At 37.2% G+C, this 24,341-nt stretch overlaps 2 protein-coding genes across 4 annotated transcripts; both read right to left on the bottom strand.

Annotated features, from left to right (window-relative positions):
* Positions 1-1,330: 1,330 nt before the first annotated feature.
* LOC147855034 (coiled-coil domain-containing protein 39-like) lies at positions 1,331-12,974 on the bottom strand. Of its 3 annotated transcripts, XM_087331017.1 has the most exons (16): positions 12,771-12,974; positions 10,742-10,909; positions 10,523-10,648; positions 10,169-10,389; positions 9,325-9,511; positions 9,160-9,239; positions 8,735-8,837; positions 8,379-8,613; positions 7,944-8,209; positions 7,617-7,748; positions 7,047-7,140; positions 5,840-6,012; positions 5,595-5,741; positions 3,515-3,706; positions 2,051-2,238; positions 1,331-1,950 (listed from the first exon to the last, which is right to left on the bottom strand). In XM_087331017.1, exons 1-16 carry the CDS (start codon positions 12,918-12,920, stop codon positions 1,623-1,625), a joined length of 2,790 nt encoding a protein of 929 aa, XP_087187143.1. In that variant the 5' UTR covers positions 12,921-12,974; the 3' UTR covers positions 1,331-1,622. The 3 variants fall into 3 exon arrangements, with proteins under 3 accessions (XP_087187143.1, XP_087187144.1, XP_087187145.1); XM_087331018.1 differs by lacking the exons at positions 10,742-10,909; positions 12,771-12,974 and having other exon boundaries at positions 10,169-10,394; positions 10,523-10,651; XM_087331019.1 differs by lacking the exons at positions 1,331-1,950; positions 2,051-2,238; positions 3,515-3,706 and adding an exon at positions 4,672-5,516.
* Positions 12,975-14,334: 1,360 nt separating this feature from the next.
* On the bottom strand, positions 14,335-18,570 carry LOC147855033 (pentatricopeptide repeat-containing protein At5g27110-like). Its single transcript, XM_087331228.1, has one exon. It carries the CDS (start codon positions 18,327-18,329, stop codon positions 14,880-14,882), a length of 3,450 nt encoding a protein of 1,149 aa, XP_087187354.1. The 5' UTR covers positions 18,330-18,570; the 3' UTR covers positions 14,335-14,879.
* Positions 18,571-24,341: the final 5,771 nt, after the last annotated feature.

Here is a 24,341-nt window from a genome sequence, read left to right as displayed (position 1 = left end):
TTGCCACTATCTTCGTCGTCGTCACTTACGAGCACGAACCGCCCTTCACTGTCACCATTTTTGCGTCGTCACCACTATCTTCGTCGTCGTCACTTACGGGCACAAACCGCCCTTCACTGTCACCATTTGCATCGTTGCCACTATCTTCGTCGTCGTCACTTACGAGCACAAACCGCCCTTCACTGTCACCATTTGCATCGTTGCCACTATCTTCGTCGTCATCACTTACGAGCACAAACCGCCCTTTTTAGGTACCACATGTATGTTGGTGCAGGGAGACTCGAACCTCCAACCTAGCAGTTGGAGTGTCCCCCCGTTACCATTACACCAACACATCACGGGTAAAAGAGATTCAAGTATTGACATGTGAGAAAACAAGTCCTATGCTAAAACCTCCTTTTAAAATGCCCTCTTACCACAATTTTGGAAACATTGATGATATCAATCAAGCAAGGTTTATAAATAAGGCCTTCATTGGCAAGTCATGAGTCATTTTATTAAATTATTAATATAAGCATATGCGTGCTATGATCAATCAATACTAATTAAATATAAGGCTCAATGATATTGATTGAGATTTTGATGATATTCATCAAGCAAGATTCATAAATAATGCATTCATTGCAAGTCTTTGGAAAGTTCTCTTGATTTCTGGTAAAATATAAGTATATATGCATGCAATGATCAATCAATGCTAGTTCAATATACGGCTTAACGATATTTTCAATTCTTAAAATCTTGAAATTGGATTGCCGATGTCTTCGGTGGGGCTCCAAATCCTACTATGACACATAAATCAAGGTTTGAGACTTGTCCAATGCTAGCATTCCAATTAGATCATATATGAATGAGAAGTCATGGACTTCTTTGCAGCAATCAGCCCTTAAATCAATCAAGCAAGGTTTATAAATAAGGCCTTCATTGGCAAGTCATGAGTCATTTTATTAAATTATTAATATAAGCATATGCGTGCTATGATCAATCAATACTAATTAAATATAAGGCTCAATGATATTGATTGAGATTTTGATGATATTCATCAAGCAAGATTCATAAATAATGCATTCATTGCAAGTCTTTGGAAAGTTCTCTTGATTTCTGGTAAAATATAAGTATATATGCATGCAATGATCAATCAATGCTAGTTCAATATACGGCTTAACGATATTTTCAATTCTTAAAATCTTGAAATTGGATTGCCGATGTCTTCGGTGGGGCTCCAAATCCTACTATGACACATAAATCAAGGTTTGAGACTTGTCCAATGCTAGCATTCCAATTAGATCATATATGAATGAGAAGTCATGGACTTCTTTGCAGCAATCAGCCCTTAAATCAACCCTCCTTTTTGTCACAAAACTTGGTGAGTGGTAAATTACAAAGATTTTTCTTAAAAAACCAACAATTCTATTTTATTTTGTGACTTAACACGCATGACTCTTCCATAGAAATTCTCCTCCATCAAATAATGACAAAAAATCTCAATCTTTTGCTTGGGTCAAAGATTTTAAACTCTCACCATCAACATGGACGTAAACTACTCAAGTAATGTCTCCAATCACCATCAGCATAATCATTAACTGATTTGAAAGAGCAAAATAGTACATTTACTTTGTGATGACTCACGAATTATCTTCGCCGAGTTCCAGGTTAATGACAGCCCCACTTTTCGAGCTTCTTGTTGAGGCCGCAATGGATGATGATGACCGCCTTGAAGAGAAGCTTCTTGGTGAAGCCCGACTAGACATGCTTGTTACACTAGAACGACTAGATCGAACACTTGAGGCAGCATGGGGTATTGAGAATCCAGCCTCAATGATCTTGTATTCTATCATCTTCCCGTAATCTGGATAATCATTAGTAAGTGCTTTCAGCTTATACAAAGCTTCATTTGTTGTCAAACTTAGCTCAACCAGATGCATTTCCTTGTTAAATTTGTCCGCTTCATCTCTGTTTTAAAAAATCTAGGCACAACACATTAGATACATAAAAATGAAAACAAAACACTTGAAAGGAGCTGTAAAATTCAAAACAAATTTAAATTACATACCCGTGAGTGGTTTTCATCTCTTTTTCGAGCTTAGTTAGTTGGGCCTTCGCTCGTTTGTATTTCTCATTTTGCTCTTCCACTTCCTTACATGTTACTTCTACTTCTTGTTCCAGGGATTTCAAGTAATCTAGCATGGTAGCATGCTCACTTTGCAAGTTCTGCAGGGTCTCTTCTAGTTTTGTTACATCCTTCATAAACCATAGAATTAATCAATATGTTAGGCCAGCAATCTTCATGAATAAAATTAATTATCTGTAAAGGTAGTATATCATCTTGGTCATAATTTGAATACTTGCCACTCTATGCAATGCTGGAAATAGTCAAGTGCATAACATTTTCCCTCAATTCTGCTATGGTGAAACTTGACAGCAGTATTAGCATGTGTACTTGGACCATTCAGTTTCTACAAACATGTCAATGACATCATGAAAGGATACTCATAAAACTTTAGCATACAAGTGATGCACTTGTATCCTCTACCAAGATGATGCTAATATGAAAGATGAAACATACTATTAGAATGAATGTCTTTTCTCATTGTCATGTGCCAATTAGTATGCCTTCTGGATTTCAAACATTTCACCATCCATTGGCTAGAGGGCCTAGAACATATACTATTATGATTGGGCGGTTCTCACATTCTCATGTCCAGATTCCTGATTCACATTATAAGGAGAAACATTGTGTATATATATGCTTCAATGATTGTCCCTTCAACTAAACCCAAGGCTAAAGACAAGGCTCTGGTTAAGCATTGATATATCTACTATAAATGCAAAGCCCTTATGAAAGCTGCTATTCTTTGTCATTGGAATGGAAAGCAAACAACACTTTTGTTACAAATACCCAAATCATATGTCAACAATATTTCTTGTACTGGTAATGCAAGAACCTCAGCAAGTTTATTGGCCCACACCATGGGCATCAATGTAGTGTTGTATGTGAAGAATGATGCTAGATATCCAAAGCTATAAAATACGGCATAGGAGAATAGCACCAGATTGATGTTGCAGCTGGAGTACCCATTCTTTCATACCCAAGAGGTTTGTGAGAGATGTATTTGATAATCAAATCAGGCTAAATAAACTTCTTCAATTTTTCCTAAAGAGTGATGAATCCAAGTATGTTCTCCTTCTATGAGAGCTTCCGGATCTTTGGATGCTTTACCAACATGTCTGGCTGCCTTTATACTTTCCATAATGAGCACTCTAGGGTCCAACATATCCATAATCTACATTTAATCAAGCCTTCATCAACACATTTCCTTCATGCCAATCTTCGACAATCTGTTTAATGACTGTCAGAATTTGGAGGTTCTGACTGGCAATCAAATAAAGTTTTTTCCTTCATGCATTATTTTGTTTTGATGGCTTCATGAAGGCAATCAAATCATGGTATGCCAAAATGCATGTATAGACATCATGATTCTTCATGGATTCCAAATGAAATAGAACTATCTCATACATTGACTAGGTTATTCTCAAGCTTTTCTCTTTCTTGCAGTGCTTCTTGGGCCTGTTCCAATTCTTCTTTCAGTTTAATTTCTTCATTTGCTAATTTCATCATTTTTGGTGTCCGGTGGCTGTGACGCAAAACCTCATTTGCTTCTTTAACATCTTCCATAGCTGCTTCCAAAATTTGGATCTCCTGTTCTACCTGAAAGAAGAACGTGCCATAACAATATACATTTGATAGATGGAATGAGCAGATATTCATAGAAAGGACATAAATTTAAAGAAAACCGTTTAGATATTCTATAAATATTATTAAACATATTTGATGAGACAACAGCCCCTTGAAATCTGTGAAATCAAACAAGAATTCTGTATGCTGTAGCAATACAGATTCAGCACGTGAGCCAGACCTTATGGTTTGTCTTTGAAATAAGTTCATGACCTCATGAAAAACTCCTTTCCAGAAGACAGGATTGCTACAATTTTGAAATTCTTAATTTGCTTCTGAAATTAAGAGAGCGAAACTTATCTTCAAATTCATGCCATCAAGAATTTCATGAATGAACTTATTTTAGAGGCAGGCCATCTATGTTTAGCCATCTTAATTTCCTCCTTTATATCTTTGTTGCAATGAGGCTCCATCAAAAGAGATCTTGCCAATAACATGTTTCGACAAAAAAAACAAGAATAATTAAAGCATAGTTTCTCTCTTTTTTTAGCAAACATATATTGCTGGTGGGAAACCTCATGTGATGTTCAAACCCACAAAAAATCTACAAATCTTCAGTGGTCAAAAACACTCAAATATAAAATTGAAATATACATGGCAGAATTTCTACAACTTAGAGTCAATATAAAAAGATTATTGCAAAAAAGGACTTGAAGGAACAAAACTCAGAAATAGCCAGCTGGAAAAAAAAACATGATTCTGGATCATCCAAATGCTCCAAAATGCCCAAAAGCTGATCCAATGGAAAGAAAGGCATTGCCCTGTAACTGATTAGGAAAGGAGCCAAACAACCAAAAGGATTTTCTAATATATATCTTCAGAAAACTGAGTCAAAGATTGCCTTTGAGTTTATACATAAAAGTTCCTTGTTGATGAATAAACCCAGCGCAGGTGAATCGTTGTTTCTGGTCCTCTATAACATCTCACATAGACAGAGAAAGAAAAAAGGAAGATATATTCATGTCTTTCCAGAGATTACATCTTAAGATGGTCTCATCTTTGAAGCAACAACCAAAAAAGGGTAACTATGTGAAAAATTAATAGAAAGGATAAGACGTGACTAAAGAATCTTGTCATCTATATAAGATTCTCAAGTCAGATATTTGTTATTTTTGCCTTCAGAAGATCTCTAGCATAGGACAATCTAGAATGGAGAGATCTCCAAAACAATGACAGAAGATTATCGCCTTTATATGTTGATGATAAGGGTCGTGAGATCTTGGTCCATGCAGCTGGGGTCTACATGCATGACAAATTGCTATTGCCCTTTGCAAAATCCTGGTTGGGAAACCATTTGTGTAACCCTTGATTGACTTGTAGCCTGAGCGTGTGTGGCTATATTGTTCTTTGTTGATGAGCTTGTGTGGCTATATTGTTGTCCAACAACTTGTCCCTGTGTCTCTTGAGCTCTAGCAAGAAAAGCCCCCATGCACTGTTGGTCCTCCAAAGCCTTGCTTAAAGAGGCAATGGTATCTCCCTCTTATTTCATAAAAAAATAGTACAATGACAAACATAGCAATATTGTTGTCCAACAACTTCTCCCTGTGTCTCTTAGCTCTAGCAAGAAAAGCCCCATGCACTGTTGGTACTCCAAAGCCTTCCTTAAAGAGGCAATAGTATCTCCCTCTTATTACATAAAAAAACTTTACAATGACAAACATATCGTTCTTCAGATTCCATTCCCTGATGACACAATTGGCAAATTCCTTCTTCTATAGATATTCATGCATATCCTTCAACTAATGGGAAGAAGTTTGCTGGATGCATGTCCATATAAGAGGGCCTGATGATGAATCCAGGTTTCAAAATTCATTTGCTCTAATCTTAAGCTCTGTATTTAAGCTCTGTATAGAATGTATACCTGATTAACTTGCTGCTCAAGTTTATACCCTTGTTCTTGCATAAGATTTCTTTCTTTCTCTGCTTTTTCTAAAAAATGCTGAGGTGAACGTATCTGACCATCTTCAAATTTTGTTCTCTTGAGTACAGCTTCATACTTTGCTTGCAACTGTATTTATTTAATGTTAAATGAAGAACTTTGGGTTTAGGCAGGCCACTACCAGTAATATATTCTTAATTAATATGGAAAATGAAGAACAAATCCACCTTCTCACAATAAATGTAAAGTTTTCTTTTTTGAAGCCCAAGGCAATGAATTTGTTGCTGAAGCATCTTCAATTCTTTACACTGATTTTTCAATCGGGATTCTACTTCCTGTTTTTTCTCTTCCATTCCCATCTTAAGCCTTTTTCTCATATCCTCCATTCCATAAACAGTATCTGCATTATCATGTAAAAACAGTAGGATGTAAAAATGATTTGATAAAAAGATGCCCTACAGTAATTGTAGACGGGTAGGGTTATTGGAATTTTTCATGCAGAAATGGATCAACATATTATCACAAATAGAAGATGTGGCAGTATAACTTTTGAAAGAGGAAAACATAATTTTTACAATTGGATTGCAGATGTTGATCGTCTTCAAACCAGCATTTGGAAGAGCTAAATGTTAAAACCTCATCACAGACATAAAAAAAAGACAAAAACAGTAAGAAGATGTCACTCCCATGGAGTGTCACTTCGGATAAGTTGTAAAGCTCATTCCTACAGAGTGTCACATTAGCGCCCTTGATTATAGGACATGTGAGATTTCCTGACAATGTTATAGTGTAATGCATCCCGAAACCCAGATGGAAGATGGCTATTAAGTAAAGATATGCCCCTATCTCTAAATTTTTGGCTACATTTAGGACTGTTACGGGTTACGGGCATGACTATATAATATCCCGTGGTGAGAATTTACCGTAGTATTCTATACACATGGATAAGTGTGAGGGTTAAATGAGAGTGTAAAGAAGGGGAGGATTACTTTTAATCCTCGGGATTGAGACAACTCATTAGGCCAAGCGTGAACTTGCCTGGGGGCCTTGGGTATCGTTATAAATAAGAGGCCTAGCTACCCTCATTTGATGATCTTGTTGACTACGTCGAGACTCTGCCTTGTGGTGGGTCAACTCTTGTAGCTAGCGCACTAGCATCAGGTACGACTCGACACCACGGCGGTGGTATGGGACGCCGATCGAGGCTCGAGTCCGTCTTGATCCCTTCGCTCGGGGGTGGTCGGGTGGATCGGCACCCTTCTTTCTCTCTCTCCTTTCTATCTATTTATCTATTTTCTATCCTTATCTCATGCTTACATTAGTCTATGTCTCTAACAAGGACTATAGTATTTCAAAAGCAAATATATATTTAATCTGGGAAATAGTATGCATACGATTTATTAACTTACAAAAATTGAGTTGATGATTTGAAACCTGTTTTTATATTCAAGATGCCATGCAATCTATTGACTTCCATTTGCAGCAAATCACGAGCCAGCATTTTCTCTTCTTTTTCTTTCACCATTGACTGTGATAAGGTGTGGAATAAAATTTTAATGAATTCAGAAAGGCTAACCACACAACTAATAGTCTGTTCCATTTAGGTAACACTAGATCTCATGTATAAGATCTTAGATTGTCAGCAATACTTTTACTGTAGTACTGGGCACAATCAATGTGCTGATAACATGAATCATGACATGCATTGCACAGAATATATGTGCCAGGCACTGAAATGAATATTGTCTTGGGTGGAATACAATTATCATTGTGCCATTAGAAATTGAATATTACGCATTCATATTACTTTAATCTTATAGAAGTTAATTTGAGAAATCATAAGAATAAGTGTCCAAAAGACAACCATCCAGAAATTGGTGTGATTCAAACATCTTACCACAGGCATCACCTCTCCTAGTGGCTACTAGTGGCAAAATCAGTTTACAGAAGCCTAAGCAATTCTTTTCTTAGAAAAAATTAAATTCTAGATATATGGAAGAGTACCTTTACTGCAAGGAGACCAGTCTCTGATGCAAGTGTTAGCTCAGAAGTTTTATCTTCAAAATCAGACAACTTCTTCAGTAAGTCTTCGTTTTTCCTCTTTGCTGCCCTGCCATCATCTTCTGCTTTCTTAATCTACAACACCGAGCAGATCATACAACGTTGAAATCATATTTTGAATTTGCTATGAACAAATCTTATCCTTGTTCTTAGTTCTGGTTTCTCATCTAGGATTACAATATGAAATATTTTAAACACTGAAAGACTTATGAGAGTTAGCAAAATCACACTGGAAAAATAAGCAAAGAAGAGAAAGAAAGTATAATAAACCTGTGAAATCACCAAAGTTTCCTCTGATTTTCTATCCGCATGTTCCTTTTCAAGGTCAATCATTTTCTCTTTCAATTCTTTTGACTCTAAATTGCTTCTCTCTCCACTAGCTCTTGCAACCTTTCTTTCAAGACATTGAATCTCAAAATCCGCTGAATAGAGCATTTCATCAAGTTTTAGCACATTTTCTTCCATATGATGTATTTTATGAGTCAAAGCTGTTGACTGAGTGTTTGATCCTTTGATTTCGTAGATGGTATCTTTTTCTGCAGATGACATTGACACATCAATCATTTGTGAAACTGAATATTTAATCAGTAGAAGTCATAAGAAAATTTATTGGAAAGAAGTTTGTAAAGTGATCAACTTAACTAAATATTTTATTGTCATTAAAAAATTCCCATGAATTACATGTAAACATTATTGAAATCAGACCTTTTTCACACAGAATACCCAGCTTCGCAGAAGCCTCATAGTGCTTTTCTTTCACCAAATGCACCTCTTTTTTTGCTGAACTGAGATTAGCTTCTTCTTCAGTTAAAATTCTCTCAAGTTCTTGCCTTTTCTTGTCCAATGTGTCTAGCAGTGCATATTCATCTTCAACTTTGTGTCTTGTTTGTTGCAGCTTTTTGGACAACTCATCAAGCTTTGCTTTCTTCTTCTCAAGTTCCTGCAGAGACAAATATAAACACAGAGTCATTTCATACAGAGGTGATTGCCCAAGTATACGCTTACATCCTTTTAAAGATAGGTTTGCATCCTCAATGAAAGTCAAAACAGGTTATTTGCACCTCATCAGCTTGCCGTTTCTGAGACTTAGATGTAGATAACTGTGCAGTTGCAAGTTCTAGATTTTTTTTCATCAAAAGCAGCTCGTGCTCAGCTTCCTTCATACTGTCACATAGCACAAAACCCAACATGATGTCATTTGTATGCATTATCAGGTTTAGTACATAGATGCTTCTTAACATGTGATGTGAGACAAGTTTTCCTGTCTTCCTCACAGGCATAGAAATGCCAATTCATCCTTTCCATGACATTGGACAAACTAGAAAATTGCATAAGTAGTGTTTGCATGAAAGTAAACCCTAAACCCTATAAACAGAATGTCAAAAATTTATGTTTGCTTGTTAGAAAGAAAATTCAAGCTTATTGAACTTGTAATTAATTCCAAAGTCATGTTTTTTCTCAACTTGAAGACATAGAGCATGATTACCTTGCTGACTCCTTTTGAAAATATTCCTGAGCTTTGACCGATTCTTCTTCTTTGCTAATCAGCTGCTTTTCAAGTTCATTCTGCAAACATACAAACAATTTCGAAAATGTTGGATGTCAAATTCTGCTGCAAATCACTATCTGCCTCAAGAGAAGACTCACATACATTCATGAGGATCTCTTTAGCAAGCTTTTCAGCTAACTCATCCAACTGATGCTTCTCTTGTCTAAGTTGAGATTTCTTTCTTGCAAAATCTTCGGCAGTTTTATGGATGGCCTCATCTCTCTTATGTATTGTGTCAACAGCATCCTCCCACAGCTGTATCAGATCTTTCCTTTCATTGTGCAATGTTCTACAAGGTAGATCATTTTAAGATTATCAAACAATACATTAGTTAGCTGAATTTTTCATTTTCATGTGCATCTTTAACGTTCACGAAGGCAACTCTAGATATTTACATTTTGTTGTGCATGTTTCAAGAATAGAAGTACGATGTTCAATAACAACCACAGTTTACCACAGCATTAAATTTATGAGTAAATAATCCAGATACATGAGGTATAATAAGATGTCTTTCCAGGAAATCGTATCAAACTATCATGGAATCTAGATATGTGCCATAATACAAAATTTGTATTATGTTAGAGCACAAAGCCCACACATGGGAGTGTGATAACTTAATGTCAAATTGTAATAGTGATTGAAGCGTATATAATGTCAACATAACAGAAAATCACTAAAAATGGGGTATTAGCATCATAGGACCAACTTAAGACACTGTAATCAGATTGGGTACCTACATAGTCATGTCTCCTTAGACAGAATTCTGAATATGAATATCAACGTGAGCCAAGAATGCACATTTGGATTACCTCCAGGGTAAGAATATAAAAACCTCTAATTGCATACAAGTTTCAACAATATTTAAACATATTTTTACAACATTCTGGTGTATTTCTCATTCATTTAATACATTAAAAAAGATATCAATGAAAAAATTGAAGACTACTTGAATACTTCAGCAGTTTTGTCAAGCTCTATCTGTGCACTTTGAGTGGATGTAACCTCCGTATCCAATATTTGTTGCAGTGTGCACACATCTGTCGAAGCCTTCTCAGCTTCAAGATATAATTCTTTAAGTTTTGCATTATCAGTTTTGGTATACATTTGAATAGCAAAATTGTCTTCATCTTTTTGTTCTGCCGCTTTGCTCCACTGATCTAACTCTTCCTGCTCTGTCACAAACCAGTGAATGAGAAAATGGTTTCTTGGAATCAAGAGCAAAACAAATAGCTCCGGACGGGTAATATATCTTCATCACGAACCATATGATCATAGCTCATTCATGAATAACGTATCTAACCTTGTTCCATTGCATGAGATACTGAAATTGCTCCATTTTCTCATTGGCCTTGAACATGGAAGCAGTGAGAGCATGTACAGAGCTTATAGTTTCCTCATTTTCTTTCTGTATTCGAAGAATATCACGCTGTTGCAGACAACATCATTCTTCTCACAATAAGAAACTCTCCATTTGCATTAAATAATATCCCACTCTGTTTACTTTCCAGTTCCTATTTACCTGAACCCTTGCAACTTCCATTTCAGAGAGCTTTTTCAAATGTTCTTCGGTTGCAATCTCCCTCCTCTTAGCATCAGAACAGCATTGTGTTCGACATATTTCTTGTTCTAATCTCCACATGTGTTGTTCCATGGCGGTGGTCCTATCATCTTGTTCTTGAATAGATTCCTGATAGATGTGCAGAAACTCACTCTCTCTTGTTTTCATTTTTCTTGTAAAACAATGTGTTGTAATAATATACAGAACTAACAGCAACACAAACACTAACAGAACATCAACATAAAACATCAGGCGGCATAGGGGTTTATGTCATAGGTGATATGTATGTGACAAATTTGTTTCACAAAGTGACAAAGAGCTACACCTTCTGCTGCTCAAATCCACTAAGAGTGCAATGGGGGGAGACCTGCCCTAATAAGAGGTCCCTCAATCAGCAGTCATGAAAAAATACCATGTTGAGCATCAAAAAGAGAAACATTTAGGGAAAAGTTGTTGAAGGACAATAGTACAGTCACATAAGCTCATCCACAAAGAACAATCACAACTTTCTTTAGCCCCATCACTCCTACTAATGCTACAAGTCAATCACGGGATACACAAATAGGCTCCCAACCAGGACATAACAAGGGGTTACAATAGATCACTCAATAGGCCTTGGCCCCACTGACAACGACCTCTGCACCCTTGTCATCGACAGATAAAGACCATTATCTCCTATCACTGCAAGTGCTTCCCTCACTTCGTAGACCTCTCCATTCTGGATCAACCTATGCTAGAGATCTTTCGAAGAAAAAAGTTATAATATATTTAACTTGAGAATCTCACATGTGCTGAAAACCAGATTCTTTAGTCTCTTTTTATCTTATTTATTTTTATATTTACTTAGTAATATTTATTTTATTTTGATTTCTTGTTCTCAAAGACGAGACAACACTAAAGATGTAATCTCCATTTTGGTCTTATCGGCCATTTTGGCCTCTTAAAAGATGTTAATCACATCAGCGAGAAGTATGCACAACACTCTTCGCAGAGATCACCACAGTGTGAAAGATGATGGAGAAGGCTGATCCAGGGGCTCTGCACAAGGCTGTTGGAGCTTCAATGGCATAGGGAATCAACCTTATCTCAGCACAAGATGAAGCAGCTATCGCATATCACTGATTTCTGTTGCAGTATGGATACCTTGAATTCGCCAATATCCGTAATAATTATTTGTCTCATAAGTCAAATCTGCCTCTTAACAGATGGTTAATTTCCCATAGACTGATTCTTATAGACGGGTATCTCTCTCCCTCTCATGAAAACACACAATTATACTAATATTTATTTTATTTTGATTTCTTGTTCTCAAAGACGAGACAACACTAAAGATGTAATCTCCATTTTGGTCTTATCGGCCATTTTGGCCTCTTAAAATATGTTAATCACATCAGCGAGAAGTATGCACAACACTCTTCGCAGAGATCACCACAGTGTGAAAGATGATGGAGAAGGCTGATCCAGGGGCTCTGCACAAGGCTGTTGGAGCTTCAATGGCATAGGGAATCAACCTTATCTCAGCACAAGATGAAGCAGCTATCGCATATCACTGATTTCTGTTGCAGTATGGATACCTTGAATTCGCCAATATCCGTAATAATTATTTGTCTCATAAGTCAAATCTGCCTCTTAACAGATGGTTAATTTCCCATAGACTGATTCTTATAGACGGGTATCTCTCTCCCTCTCATGAAAACACACAATTATACTAATTGCATGTGAAAAACACAAACATTGATACTACACCCAATTTAGTGTTGCGCCTCAATGGATAGAGAGGGCATGCTGAATTTCGAATAAATCAGAAGAACACCCCTCCAAGGGAAGAGAATCTCTCTCTCTCTCTCTCTCTCTCTCTCTCTCTCTCTCTCTCTCTCTCTCTCTCTCTCAAAGAGGAGACAACATTCTAAGACGTAATTTCCCGTCTCATAGAACAATTTTGGCCTCTAGTAGACGTTTTAAGGTTTCTCATCTGTTTCTCTGCACTCACCTCGACATGGAGAAGGGCCTTTTGGGATTGGATGACGAGGTCGTTGAGCGCTCGGACCTCTTCATCTGCGAAATGAGGGAGGTAGACAGGGACATCTCCATCGCTGTCTCCGTCGCCATCGCCATCGCCATCGCCATGGGCCATGACCATCGCCCGCTCGCGTGGGCGGTGTGATCCAAGGAGACAGAGCACAACAGACAGCGAGAAGGCAAACAAAACAGAACAAAACAAAAAGAAAACACCAAATTTCTTCATATACATATGTTGTACATATAATGTAGAGAAATAGCTAATTCCCAGAATACCCCTCATGTTTTCGAGAAATCCATGCCATACCCCTACTACCCCTACCCTCTCTATGTCCAAATATGTAGTTAAAACATTAATTTGCCATCTCCACAATAGCTCGATTCTCCCTTCCTTCCTTTAACTCTGAACGTTAAGGTTTTAGATTTCAAAACTTTACTTCCGCACTTCCATTGCGTTATTCATTTCTCCATATTTTATTGCGAGGAGAAGGCGACAATGAGTTCTCAAAACGAAAATATAGGTTGGGTTATTGGTGACGTGGTAAAATCATTAGTCGCAAATAGAAGAATGAGTTATTGAAAGAATCTCTGTGAACGAGGCACCATAACATCTTCGATTGCAAAGATGATGAGATCTCACATAATAAAAAATATTCTCATGTCCATGTTAACAAGGCACCATGTTTATGTTTATGTTTATTTGGTGACCAAGTCCTTCAACGAAAATCAATGTTTATGTTGCACAAAAGAACAGGCTCACCAAAGTTGATGAAGCTCCTAAACTAAGATCCATGTTGCTTAAGTTGAGTAAGCAAAATCATCAATTCAAAAAACGAGTTCCCTGGCAATAGGCCATATCAATGTGATAGGCCATATAAATTGTGATGCAACCTCCACACTGCTCCAAAAGAGCTTCCTGGAGCTTGAAGCGGCCAAAATCCCGCCTCATCTCTGCAACCCCATGCATATTGCATGAAATGTTTCCCCTTTTGGTTCCACATGAAATATCTAGCCTTCATGGATGATAATAAAATCTAGGGAAAAGTACAGGATACCCCTGGAAGTTCCTCTATTTACCAGAATGGCCCTGGAAGTTCCAAATTTACCAAACTACCCCAATGTCCAAAAAATTACACTTTATAAAGCCCTATTTAACAAAGATGGAAGAAATGGACCTAAACTAGCCCTATTTACCAAAGATTTGAGTGTATAATTACTTTATAAAGTGTAATTTTTTGGACATAGGGGTAGTTTGGTAAAATTGGAACTTCCAGGCGCATTCTGGTAAATAGACGAACTTCCAAGGGTATCCTGGTACTTTTCCCTAAAATCTATGGGGATCTTAAAAAATGGGGATTATTTGAGGAAGTTCAACACGTATCGCCTTGTTCAAACACACTGCACAATGAGCAAATCACTCATCTAAATACTCATAAAGCTATGATGTGTGGACCAATATAGGCTTTAGCATTGACCAAAGAGAGGAGGTGCCAGCTATTGATCAATATCATCATCATCACAACATGTTTAAAATATGTTTCATAGCATTTTCTTGTTTTAGTGGTGTTTTCTTTTCTCATTTAAATCTTCCAAGAATCCATATGTTCCTCTTCCAAATAATTTCCTTTGATTTGGACGGTAAGACTCCAAAAAAGGCCATAGTATGGATATTTGATTCATTGCTTCTAAAAAAATACAACATGTGCAATGTGCACATGCTATGTTGGCATACTCGATTACCTTATTGAAGTTTTTAATACAGTATACCAAGGGATTGCAAATTCCTACTTAGTATTTTTTACAATTGAGGTTGGTGCACAAATACCAAGATCGCCATGCTCAGTCACAAAATCATAGTTGCATCTTTCTATCACTGCAATTCCAAATCATTCCATTTGCCAACCATGTTCTCTCTGATAGATCAATCTGATAGAGCAACAGTCAGTTCTACGATGTCTATCTTAATGCTAAGGTAACTTGGTCACATGACATTAGTTATTCATTGGAACATTTCTTGAACAACATCATGGGCCAAGTTTGCACATTTCATGCATAAAAACTGCAATTCTCAGCTCAACTTTTACAACCAGCTCCTGTCGTATTCTGTGTCATCTGTGTATATGTTGTACATTAAATAAAATGCATCAGAGTCTTGACTAATTGATTTTGATGCAAGTTCAAAAACCCTTTGGCCGAGTTCCCTATTGCTCCATTTTTGGCAAGCACCTAAAATGCTACTCCATGTCACACAATTAGGCTGAAAAGGCATCACAGACAACCAACACATAGCTTTACCAAGCTGCCCTGCTCGGCCTAGAAGATCAATCATACAGTTGTGATGTTCAATATCTAGACTGATACAATACTCTTCAATCATAACCCCAAAAATTCGTTGCCCTATATCCACAAAGCCTCCATGATTACATGCACTAAGAATGCTCAATAATATTACTCCATCTGGATCTACTCCATCCACCTTCATTTGCTCAAAAAGCTGAAAAACCACTCTGGTCTCACCTTGGCGGGCATAACCCGTGATTATCGCACTCCACACAATTAAATCTCGGCTGTCCAATCTCAGAAACAAGTAATGTGCATCTATGAGAGAGGCACATTTGGCATACATGTCTATCAACACCTTAAACACATAAGGATTATCTTCAAATCCCTCTTTCACAGCCAAAAGGTGCACTTCCCTACCCCTATTGATGCTGCCGGTAAGGCCACATGTTTTCACTACTGAAATAAAAGTAGTAGCATCCGGAGGGGTACCCTCAGCTTGCATAAGATCATAAGAAGAGAGTGCTTCATTAACAAACCCATTATCTGCATACCCAGAAATAAGGGGATTCCAAGCTGTATCCCTATATAGAAGTCTATCAAACACGTTTTTTGCTTCCATGAGCATACCACATTTAGCATACATTTCAATCAAGGCACCACCAAGGAGATCATCCACTTCACATCCATGACGTACAATCTTGGTATATAGAATGTGGCCTTCATCCAAAGATGGTATGCTTCCACAACATTTCAAACCATAGACAAAGGTCCCAACATTTGGTGTCACTTTATCTTCCTCCATCTCCTGCAGACAGTATAGGCCTTTCTCATAATGCTTGCGCTCAACAAATTCTGACAACAAAATATTCCAGGAGACAACATCTCGGGAAGGTGTCTTGTTGAAAAGTTCATTTACTTCAGCACAGTATCCACACTTTGCATACATATCAACCAACGTATTCCAAACAAAGGGATACTTTTCCAATCCAAGCTTAGTGATAACCATGTGAGTTTCTCGACCAATTTCTATGGCTCCAAGTGAGCCACAAGCTTTCAAGCAGCAAAGAACTGTGATATCATTAGGATAAATCCCTTCAAATTGCATTTCTTCTAACAATTTCAAGGCTTCATTATTCAGCTCCTGTTCAGCCAAGCATGTGATTAAAGTATTCCATGATACCACATCCTTAACTGCCATATCATCAAAAACTTTCCACACTTCTGCGATCAAAGCACATTTAGCATATAAAGCAAGCAAAGCATTTGCAACAAAGGGGTCCCTTTCAAATCCTCTCTTGACAATATCTATGTGTACTTTACAGCCTTCATCAATGAATCCAAAGTTCCCATAAGCTTGTAAACTACAAGCAAGTGTGACATCACTCGGCAATATGCCCTCTTGTTGCATCTCTTCCAAGCTTTCCCGCACTTTATCAGGTAGCTCATACTCAACATAACCTGTAATCAATGTGGTCCATGAGATAACATCACGTTCGGGAAGTTCATGAAAGATTTCTAGAGCTTCCAAAAGCAACCCATTCTTAGCATACATGTCCATCAGTGTACTGCCAACAAATGAATTAAGTTCAAATCCTTCTTTCACAACTTCAGCATGGATTTTTTGACCCCTTCTAATTGCTCCCACACTTCCACAAGCTTTTAAACTATGAACGAACATGATTGCATCCATAGAAACCCCCTCTGCTTGCACCTTCTCTAAACACTTCAACACCTCCTCATCAAGTCCTTGTTCGGCATATCCTGCAATCAATGTGGTCCACAAGACAACATCTCGAACCGGTAACTCTTCAAATACTGCTTGTGCTTCAGCAAGTGAGCCCCATTTAACATACATGTCAACCAAAGCACTACCTATAACAGGATCCTTCTCAAACTCCTCTTTCACAGCCTCCAGATGTACTTCTTGGCCTCTTGCTATTGTCGTTATGTTTGTGCATCCTCTCAAAATACATAGAAATGTTACAGAATTTGGGAACACACCTTCAGTTTTCATCTTTTCAAGACAATGCAAAGCTGAAGTTATATGTCCATTGTCTGCATAGCCAGCAATCAATGCAGTCCATGAGATCACATCTCTGGACAAAATCCCATCAAAAACATGGTGTGCTTCTGCAAGGAGGCCACATTTGGCATACATATCTAGTAAAGCACTTCCAATGAAAGTGTTGGATTCAAGGCCCCATTTAGATATCTGAATATGTAATTCTCTGCCCTTACCCACAGATCTGGTCTTCTTACATGCTTTTAAGCTACATAATAGCATGCCAACATTAGGGACTACATCCTCCATTCGTATTTGTTCTAAGAAATATGATGCATCTCGGTCGAATCCATGATCAGCATACGCTGAACTCAATATTGTCAATGTGACCACATCTCGAATGGGTATTTCATCAAATACATCTCGAGCTTCAGAAAGTGCACCACAATTTGCATACATCTCAACAATGCTGCTACCTATTAAACCATCTTCTTCCATACCTTCGCTAACAATATGAGCATGTATGGATCGACCTTGTCGTATATATCGGCGTTTAGCACAAGATTTTAGCAAGGATTGAATCGCATTCGTGTCCATAAGGACATAATCATGTTCCATTTCAGGAACTAGCTCAAAGGCAAGATCATATTCTCCAAGAGTAAGACAGACTTCCAGAAGGGAGCACCAAAAACTAGAGTTTCCTTCCATGTGTCTGTAAAAGACTCTCTCTGCATCTTTAGTCCTTCCACATTCCACAAATGTTAACATTATCATGCCTCTTAGAGCTTTGTGACAATCCAGCCCATGGAAACACAAGTGAAAGTAAATAAGTTGGGCATATGTAGAATTCCTCTTCACTCTACATTTGCATAAGATGCCTACGAATGTCTCTATTGATAGAAGCTTCGAAAAATATATCACATCGTTTTCGTGCATATAGAATCCTGGAGTTTTGGAAGGAGAATCAAAGCTCAAAGCTTCAGCATTGCGTTTTACATCACTTTGAGCATTTCTTTCTACGGTCTTTGGGGCATTGCGTTTTACATCTTTCCGGCCATTGCTTTTCACATCGCTCAGGGAATTACTTTTTACATCATTGATTTTTACATAAATTTGAGCATTGTTTTCTACATCATATTGAACAGGGCTTTTTCTTCCATTTTGGAAAGGGGTGGTACTTGTCCAAACTGACGATGGATGTGTAACAGTCACTTCCATTATTGCAAGTTTAGTTGGCACTTCCATGAAACTGAGGAAAACCCAAAGGTGATCCTGCAGAGATCATAGGGAGCCTGTGGCAGCAACATATCCATGTGAGGACGCATGAATCTATCCATCCCATCAGGATGTGTATGAAACAGAGGATGAACCATCATCATCTCTATCTAGCAAAAGTTGCAAGTTTTAGTTAACACTTCCATGAAACAGATGATCCTGCAGAGATCATAAACAGCCTGTGGCAGCAACATAGCCATGTGAGGATGAACCATTCATCATCAGTTCTATCTTTCTTTCTAGCAAAAGATACCTCTTTAAGTTAAGAGGTTAAAGCTAAATATATATGTCAATTGTAATGTTTTCTAGGATCACCCAAAAACATAATGCAGAAAATAGTGTTATATGGGGCTAATGTATTCCAGATATTTTGTGTGTGATTTTGGGCACTAGTTTCCGATACAACTAGACATACAAATCGTTACTTGGTGTGGTACAAAGACGAAAGAAGGAATTGTCATATGGGCATCATGGGATTTGCCTTCTATCACAAACCACGAGATTACGTGTTTGATGGGAAAAGTGGTTATAGACTTTCGCAGTTGCAAATGGCTTCTAGTATTGACAGGATTTTCCGTACGTCAAAACTTGAAATATGATAAGAAGAGAGATAAATGCAAAAGGGAACAAGAACGGATTAAATCAGCGAGTCTGTGTAGTGAGTCTACGATCAATGTTTTTGTGCCTTCGTTGTTGTGGACCTCTTCGCGTGCCATCGTGAAGTACTTCTCCTTTTATTATTCTTTGGATCAATCGAGAAATCGGTGTGGGCAGTCTACAATCGATGGTTCGATGCCTTAGTTGTTATAAGCCTCTCACGTGTATTTGCGAGTACTTCCCATGTGATTTTTCTTTAGTGTCAAAGCATGGGCTTACAATCTCCAAATAATGTTGAATCTCACAATTAGCATTCACAAAGTCACTATATATTTATAATCCTTTAAGTGCATGATATTTTATCTCAAAATTTCTTAAATAATGACTTTCAATAGAAACGAAAAAAACACGAATAGAACTTACAACAAAGTATAGAACCCTTCTATGGATCTAAATACAATGACTTCGACCACGAACTTAATCCCACCTTAAACACCATTTCAAATGGCAAATATGATGATATGTGACCTTTGCTCTCTCTCTCTTGTAATTAGCTTACCCTAGTGGTAAGTTGTTAAGACTACAAGCACTGCGTCTTGGGTTGAAAACCCAATTTTCCCCCTTCTCTATATTATATACTTCATATATATCTCTGAATTCACTAGATGCCATTATGGAATGTAGGGGTTGAACCCATGACCACCTAGTCTCCATTGGGCAACCTTACCACCTGAGCTACATCCATTGTGATTTTTCTTTGGTGTCAAAGCATGGGCATCCAATCTCCAAATAATGTTGAATCTCACAATTAGCGTTCACAAACTCACTATATATTTATAATCCTTTAAGCGCATGATATTTTATCTCAAAATTTCTTAAATAATGACTTTCAATAGAAAATAAAAAACACCAACATAACTAGCTTACACAAAGTATAGAACCCTTCTATGGATCTAAATACGATGACTTCCAAATAATGTTGAATCCCACAATTAGCGTTCACAAACTCACTATATATTTATAATCCTTTAAGTGCATGATATTTTATCTCAAAAATTCTTAAATAATGACTTTCAATAGAAAAGAAAAAAACACCAACATAACTAGCTTACACAAAGTATAGAACCCTTCTATGGATCTAAATACGATGACTTCGACCACGAACTTAATCCCACCTTAAACACCAATTCAAATGGCAAATATGATGATATGTGACCTTGGAGAGTTCTCTCTCTTCATAGTTGATATGTGACCTTTGCTCTCTCTCTTTCTCTCTTGTAATTAGCTTACCCTAATGGTAAGTTGTTAACACTACAAGCACTGTGTCTTGGGTTCAAAACCCAATTTTCTCACTTCTTTCTATTATATACTTCATATATATATATATATCTTAATTCACTAGATGCCACTGTGGAATGTAGGGGTTGAACCCATGACCACCTAGTCTCCATTGGGCAACCTTACCAATTGAGTTACATCCATATCTCTCTCTTTCTTTCTCTTGTGAAAACACACAATTCTATTAATAACTATGTGTAAAAAACACTACTTACAATGGGTGTGACAATGGAGTATGGTTACCCACTATCTACAATACATGGGTAGTGGAACATGTTGAATTGCCAATAGGCAATACAAACACTACACTGAGGAAAGAATTTACACTTGCTCTAATAAAGAAAATTGTCACATTATTACTCCCTTCAACTTTCGTAGATATGCTTTCCCTTCGTGTCTACCATCAAATACAAAAGCATTGCGCATGTTCCAATTATGATGCAATCTCCAATATCTCAGAAATAGAAAAATGATCTCCATCACTCATTTTGGGTCAACCTGTGTAAATTGTGCAAACACCCACTGTCGAGGTGTCAAATAACACCATGATAAAGCTTGTCAAATTTGAGAAATGTAACTCCAAATCAGACAAACAATCGGACATTGTATAAATTGATGAGTATTATCTTCCATTTGAACAGTGCAAAAAAAGCAATTACCCGTTGCTAGTCCACGACGCTTTAGAGCTAATCCCAAAGGCAATCCTCCAACCAAAACTCTCCAAATGAAGACCTCTGCTACAAGTGGCAATTTAGAATGCCAACTACATTGTAAGATCTGTCACGACCCATAATCATATTTGTGTATTTTCCATTCTTCTTCAACCTTAGATGATAGCCATCCAAGAGACTAAACAAAGCAATGATACAAAAGATTAGTTGGCACTTGTAACAATGACGTTTGACCCCGTAAACACCAATCAATCCACAATTGTTCTCCTATTTGTAGAGGTAAGGTACCTTGCATCAATGCAATATTTTGTAGTTGTTGCCAAATAAACCCATAATTATGCGGGATGTGTAATAATTGTTGCTCTTCAACAAACTCCAAAATTCTTTGAGATGGAGCCTAAACTATATCTCCCACCTCTTTGACCCCTAAATGAAACAAACAATTAAATTGAGAGTGCAATCTCTCATTTCCTGGCCAACATAATAATCGAGAAGACACAAGTAACTCTTTTTGTAAAGAATTACAATGCTCTCTACTAGATGATGGTTTCCATACACATAACAAGAGCGCTTCTTGCCATGAGGTAACCAAGTGTTGAACACATGAAGAGCCCAGAAATCATAAGTGAAATACATCCATTCAGTAATTGCCACCATGAAGCCTTAATTGTTGTCCTCTCGTGTGTTAAACCCCTGTTCTCAATGAAATATTAAACAATAGATATCCATGGTTGTGAGTTTGAGCACATGTCTTGTAATAATGAAAATCTACGAGCCATCATATGCATAGATAAGTTCAATATTCCAGCTCCCCCCAAGCGCTTAGGGATTGCTAGATGATTCCACGCAACCCAAGTGATTCCCATCTTATCCCTCTTTTTCCACAACAAATATCGAAGAGGTTGCAAAACATAATGCAAAGCCTTGTTTGTCCATGGCAAAAATGGCAAGTAATGTAATATCATGGGTTCCATAATACATTGTACAACCTTCAACGGTACATGAAATGTCCAAGATTGTGACTTCCAATACATGAACTTATCCCTCAACTTACTAGACATCCATTTAATCAATTGACCATTTGTAACATTCATTCCTAATGGATAGCCCAAGTGTTGAAAAATAGAGCCTCTCTCTCTCTCTCTCCCGTCCCTCCCTCTCTCTCTAAAACTAACTCTCTTTATCTCCCAAGTACCTTTTTACAAAGCCAAATGCTTCAAACATATCGAGTATGTTGCATTAACTTTTTCTAAGGTATTTTCCCTCATTGCTTTCTAGAAAAGTTAGAACGTCAAAGTGAAAAGCATTGCGAAAATATGATGATGTCTGTGTTCGAAATGTGCAATGTGCATGAACTTGGAGTAAATTTGTAAAGTAATTTATGATATACATAATATCTATGCTTAAATACGAGAAATTCATTGAAGACAACAAATGATGCGACATAACTCATAAAAGAGAGGGATTCTGAGTGAAACAATTATCGACGAGAATATCAATGGGAAATAGGTTATGTTCAAATTTGTGTGAAAATGAGTGGCAAACATATAATTTTACATAACAAAATTGTAATATTTTTCATGTTAAAAATTTATTTGCATAAAGCTACCTCAACCTTTGGAAAATGAGCACCCTTTTTACTGGATCATCATCATCGTTAATTTCAATAACTAAAGACCACAAAAAAGTCATCATTAGGATGTAATGTCAACCTAGGAAGTGTCTTCAAATTAGATATTGTTATACAATATTTGTCTCCTTCCATCGACCATTATTTGGTTGCACTAAAGGTCTTTATGGAAGAAAGTTGACTTCAAGGGAGATTAAGAAAGTATTTGACACTGTACACGAAATATGCATTGAAAAAGAAAGGTAGAGATCGAAATGTTATTAGAGTATTGAGTAGGTGCAAGCTGGACTATGTCAGCAATTTTGGTGCTAATTGAAAACACACATGGTTTCTTGAGCAACATGGGGGGTCAAGGGAGGGTGTCCACCCTCTCCCACAGTCCCACACTCTTTGGTCCTTGCATTGACAAAGTAGAAGAAATAGTAAACAAGGTTGCAATAGGAGGATTAGATGGCCCACGACACATGCAAGAAATAACTTATTTTTATCATCCTACATGTCGATCAATGATGTATTACTCTCAGATACTTTGAATGGTATACAACACTTAGTCGTTGTGTTTGGAAACATTGTATATAATCAATGGGCCAACTATTAACACGGAGAAAAAAAAAAGAACAATGATGGCAATACAACCAAAGCACTAGTCCCTTTTTGACATGCAAGGGAGAACCAATCCATACAAGTGGTACAAGTGTGGTGTCCTCAATCTGTAGCAACTATTATAGTGTCTCAAAATTGATAGGGACTCATCGGAGAGCCGAATCCCAATCCCAAAGGGGCGCCACTACAGGTTATCCCAACCCAGAGTCCCAACAGGCTACCCAACAACTAGTCACTGACGACCATATTTGGCTTTATATAAGGAAAGGGCATGGATGATCATACTCATTCTTTGATTCACTCATTTGCACAGGGGGGTGTGTGGTGCTCTCTCTCTCTCTCCCTCCCTCTTGGATAATTTTAGATTTGTTCCGAATCGTCCCAACTCATGCATTGGTTTTGATTGTTTTGTAACCTTCTTAAATTATATATCATATAAAAGCATTTTGCCCCCCGAGTTTTGGTCTCCATCGTGTGCTCTTGTGTGTAACAAGGCTAACCATAAATTTGGCACATAACTCTAAAATAAAAAAATAAAAAAAAAATAAAAAAAATAAAGGTTCATAAACTCTCCCCTTTTTTATTTCACACTAGTGATAAAGGGGAATTAAATACTAATCATATTTTTTATAATCTATTAATGAGTTATAATCTATTAATGAATGATTGTTCTTTTTTTAGTGAATTAAATTGATTTATTTTTAAAATAAATAAATAAATAAATAAATAAATAATTGTTTGTATATTTATTTTGCAAAACGAATGGTTTTATAATATTCGCAGGGCCATTTCTTATGCTCGAATATTGCGAATATCAGGCATGGAGAATGTCACGAATGTCACGCATTTGTTAATCTATGACTCTAATCATATTCTTGGGACATAACAAAAAGGGGTGGAAGACCAGGAAAAAAAGCAAATGCTACCTTTTCCAGCTTCCTCTACTTCTTGGTGGATAGAAAGTCAAGCTTGACTTGGTCTCTGCCTGCACAGAAATTTATGGAGCTTCGTCTTCTTCTCTCCAGGTATGCATTCTCCTCCATTGACCATACATTCATGCTCAAATTGTGTTTCCCCCCCCCCTTTCTGTTTTAAGGCACAGCTTGCAATTCTTCGCCATTGCTTGACATCTGTATCCACCTT

Source organism: Azolla caroliniana, unplaced genomic scaffold (assembly GCF_043228905.1).
Source record: "Azolla caroliniana isolate FFs.n. ecotype wild unplaced genomic scaffold, voAzoCaro1.0.p SCAF_15, whole genome shotgun sequence".
Lineage (NCBI taxonomy): Eukaryota > Viridiplantae > Streptophyta > Polypodiopsida > Salviniales > Salviniaceae > Azolla > Azolla caroliniana.
The sequence above is the reverse complement of the archived record's forward strand: the minus strand, read 5'-3'. Positions and strand labels throughout refer to the sequence as shown.

Excerpts from the sequence above, each read along its gene's own strand:
- LOC147855034 (XM_087331017.1), bottom strand. The coding sequence starts at position 12,920 with ATGGTCATGGCCCATGGCGATGGCGATGGCGATGGCGACGGAGACAGC. Across the intron at positions 9,512-10,168 it reads AAAACTGCTGAAGTATTCAA|AACATTGCACAATGAAAGGA; the intron begins GTAGTCTTCAAT and ends TCTACCTTGTAG. Across the intron at positions 2,239-3,514 it reads TTGAGAATAACCTAGTCAAT|GATGTAACAAAACTAGAAGA; the intron begins GTATGAGATAGT and ends TGGTTTATGAAG.
- LOC147855033 (XM_087331228.1), bottom strand. The coding sequence starts at position 18,329 with ATGGAAGTGCCAACTAAACTTGCAATAATGGAAGTGACTGTTACACAT.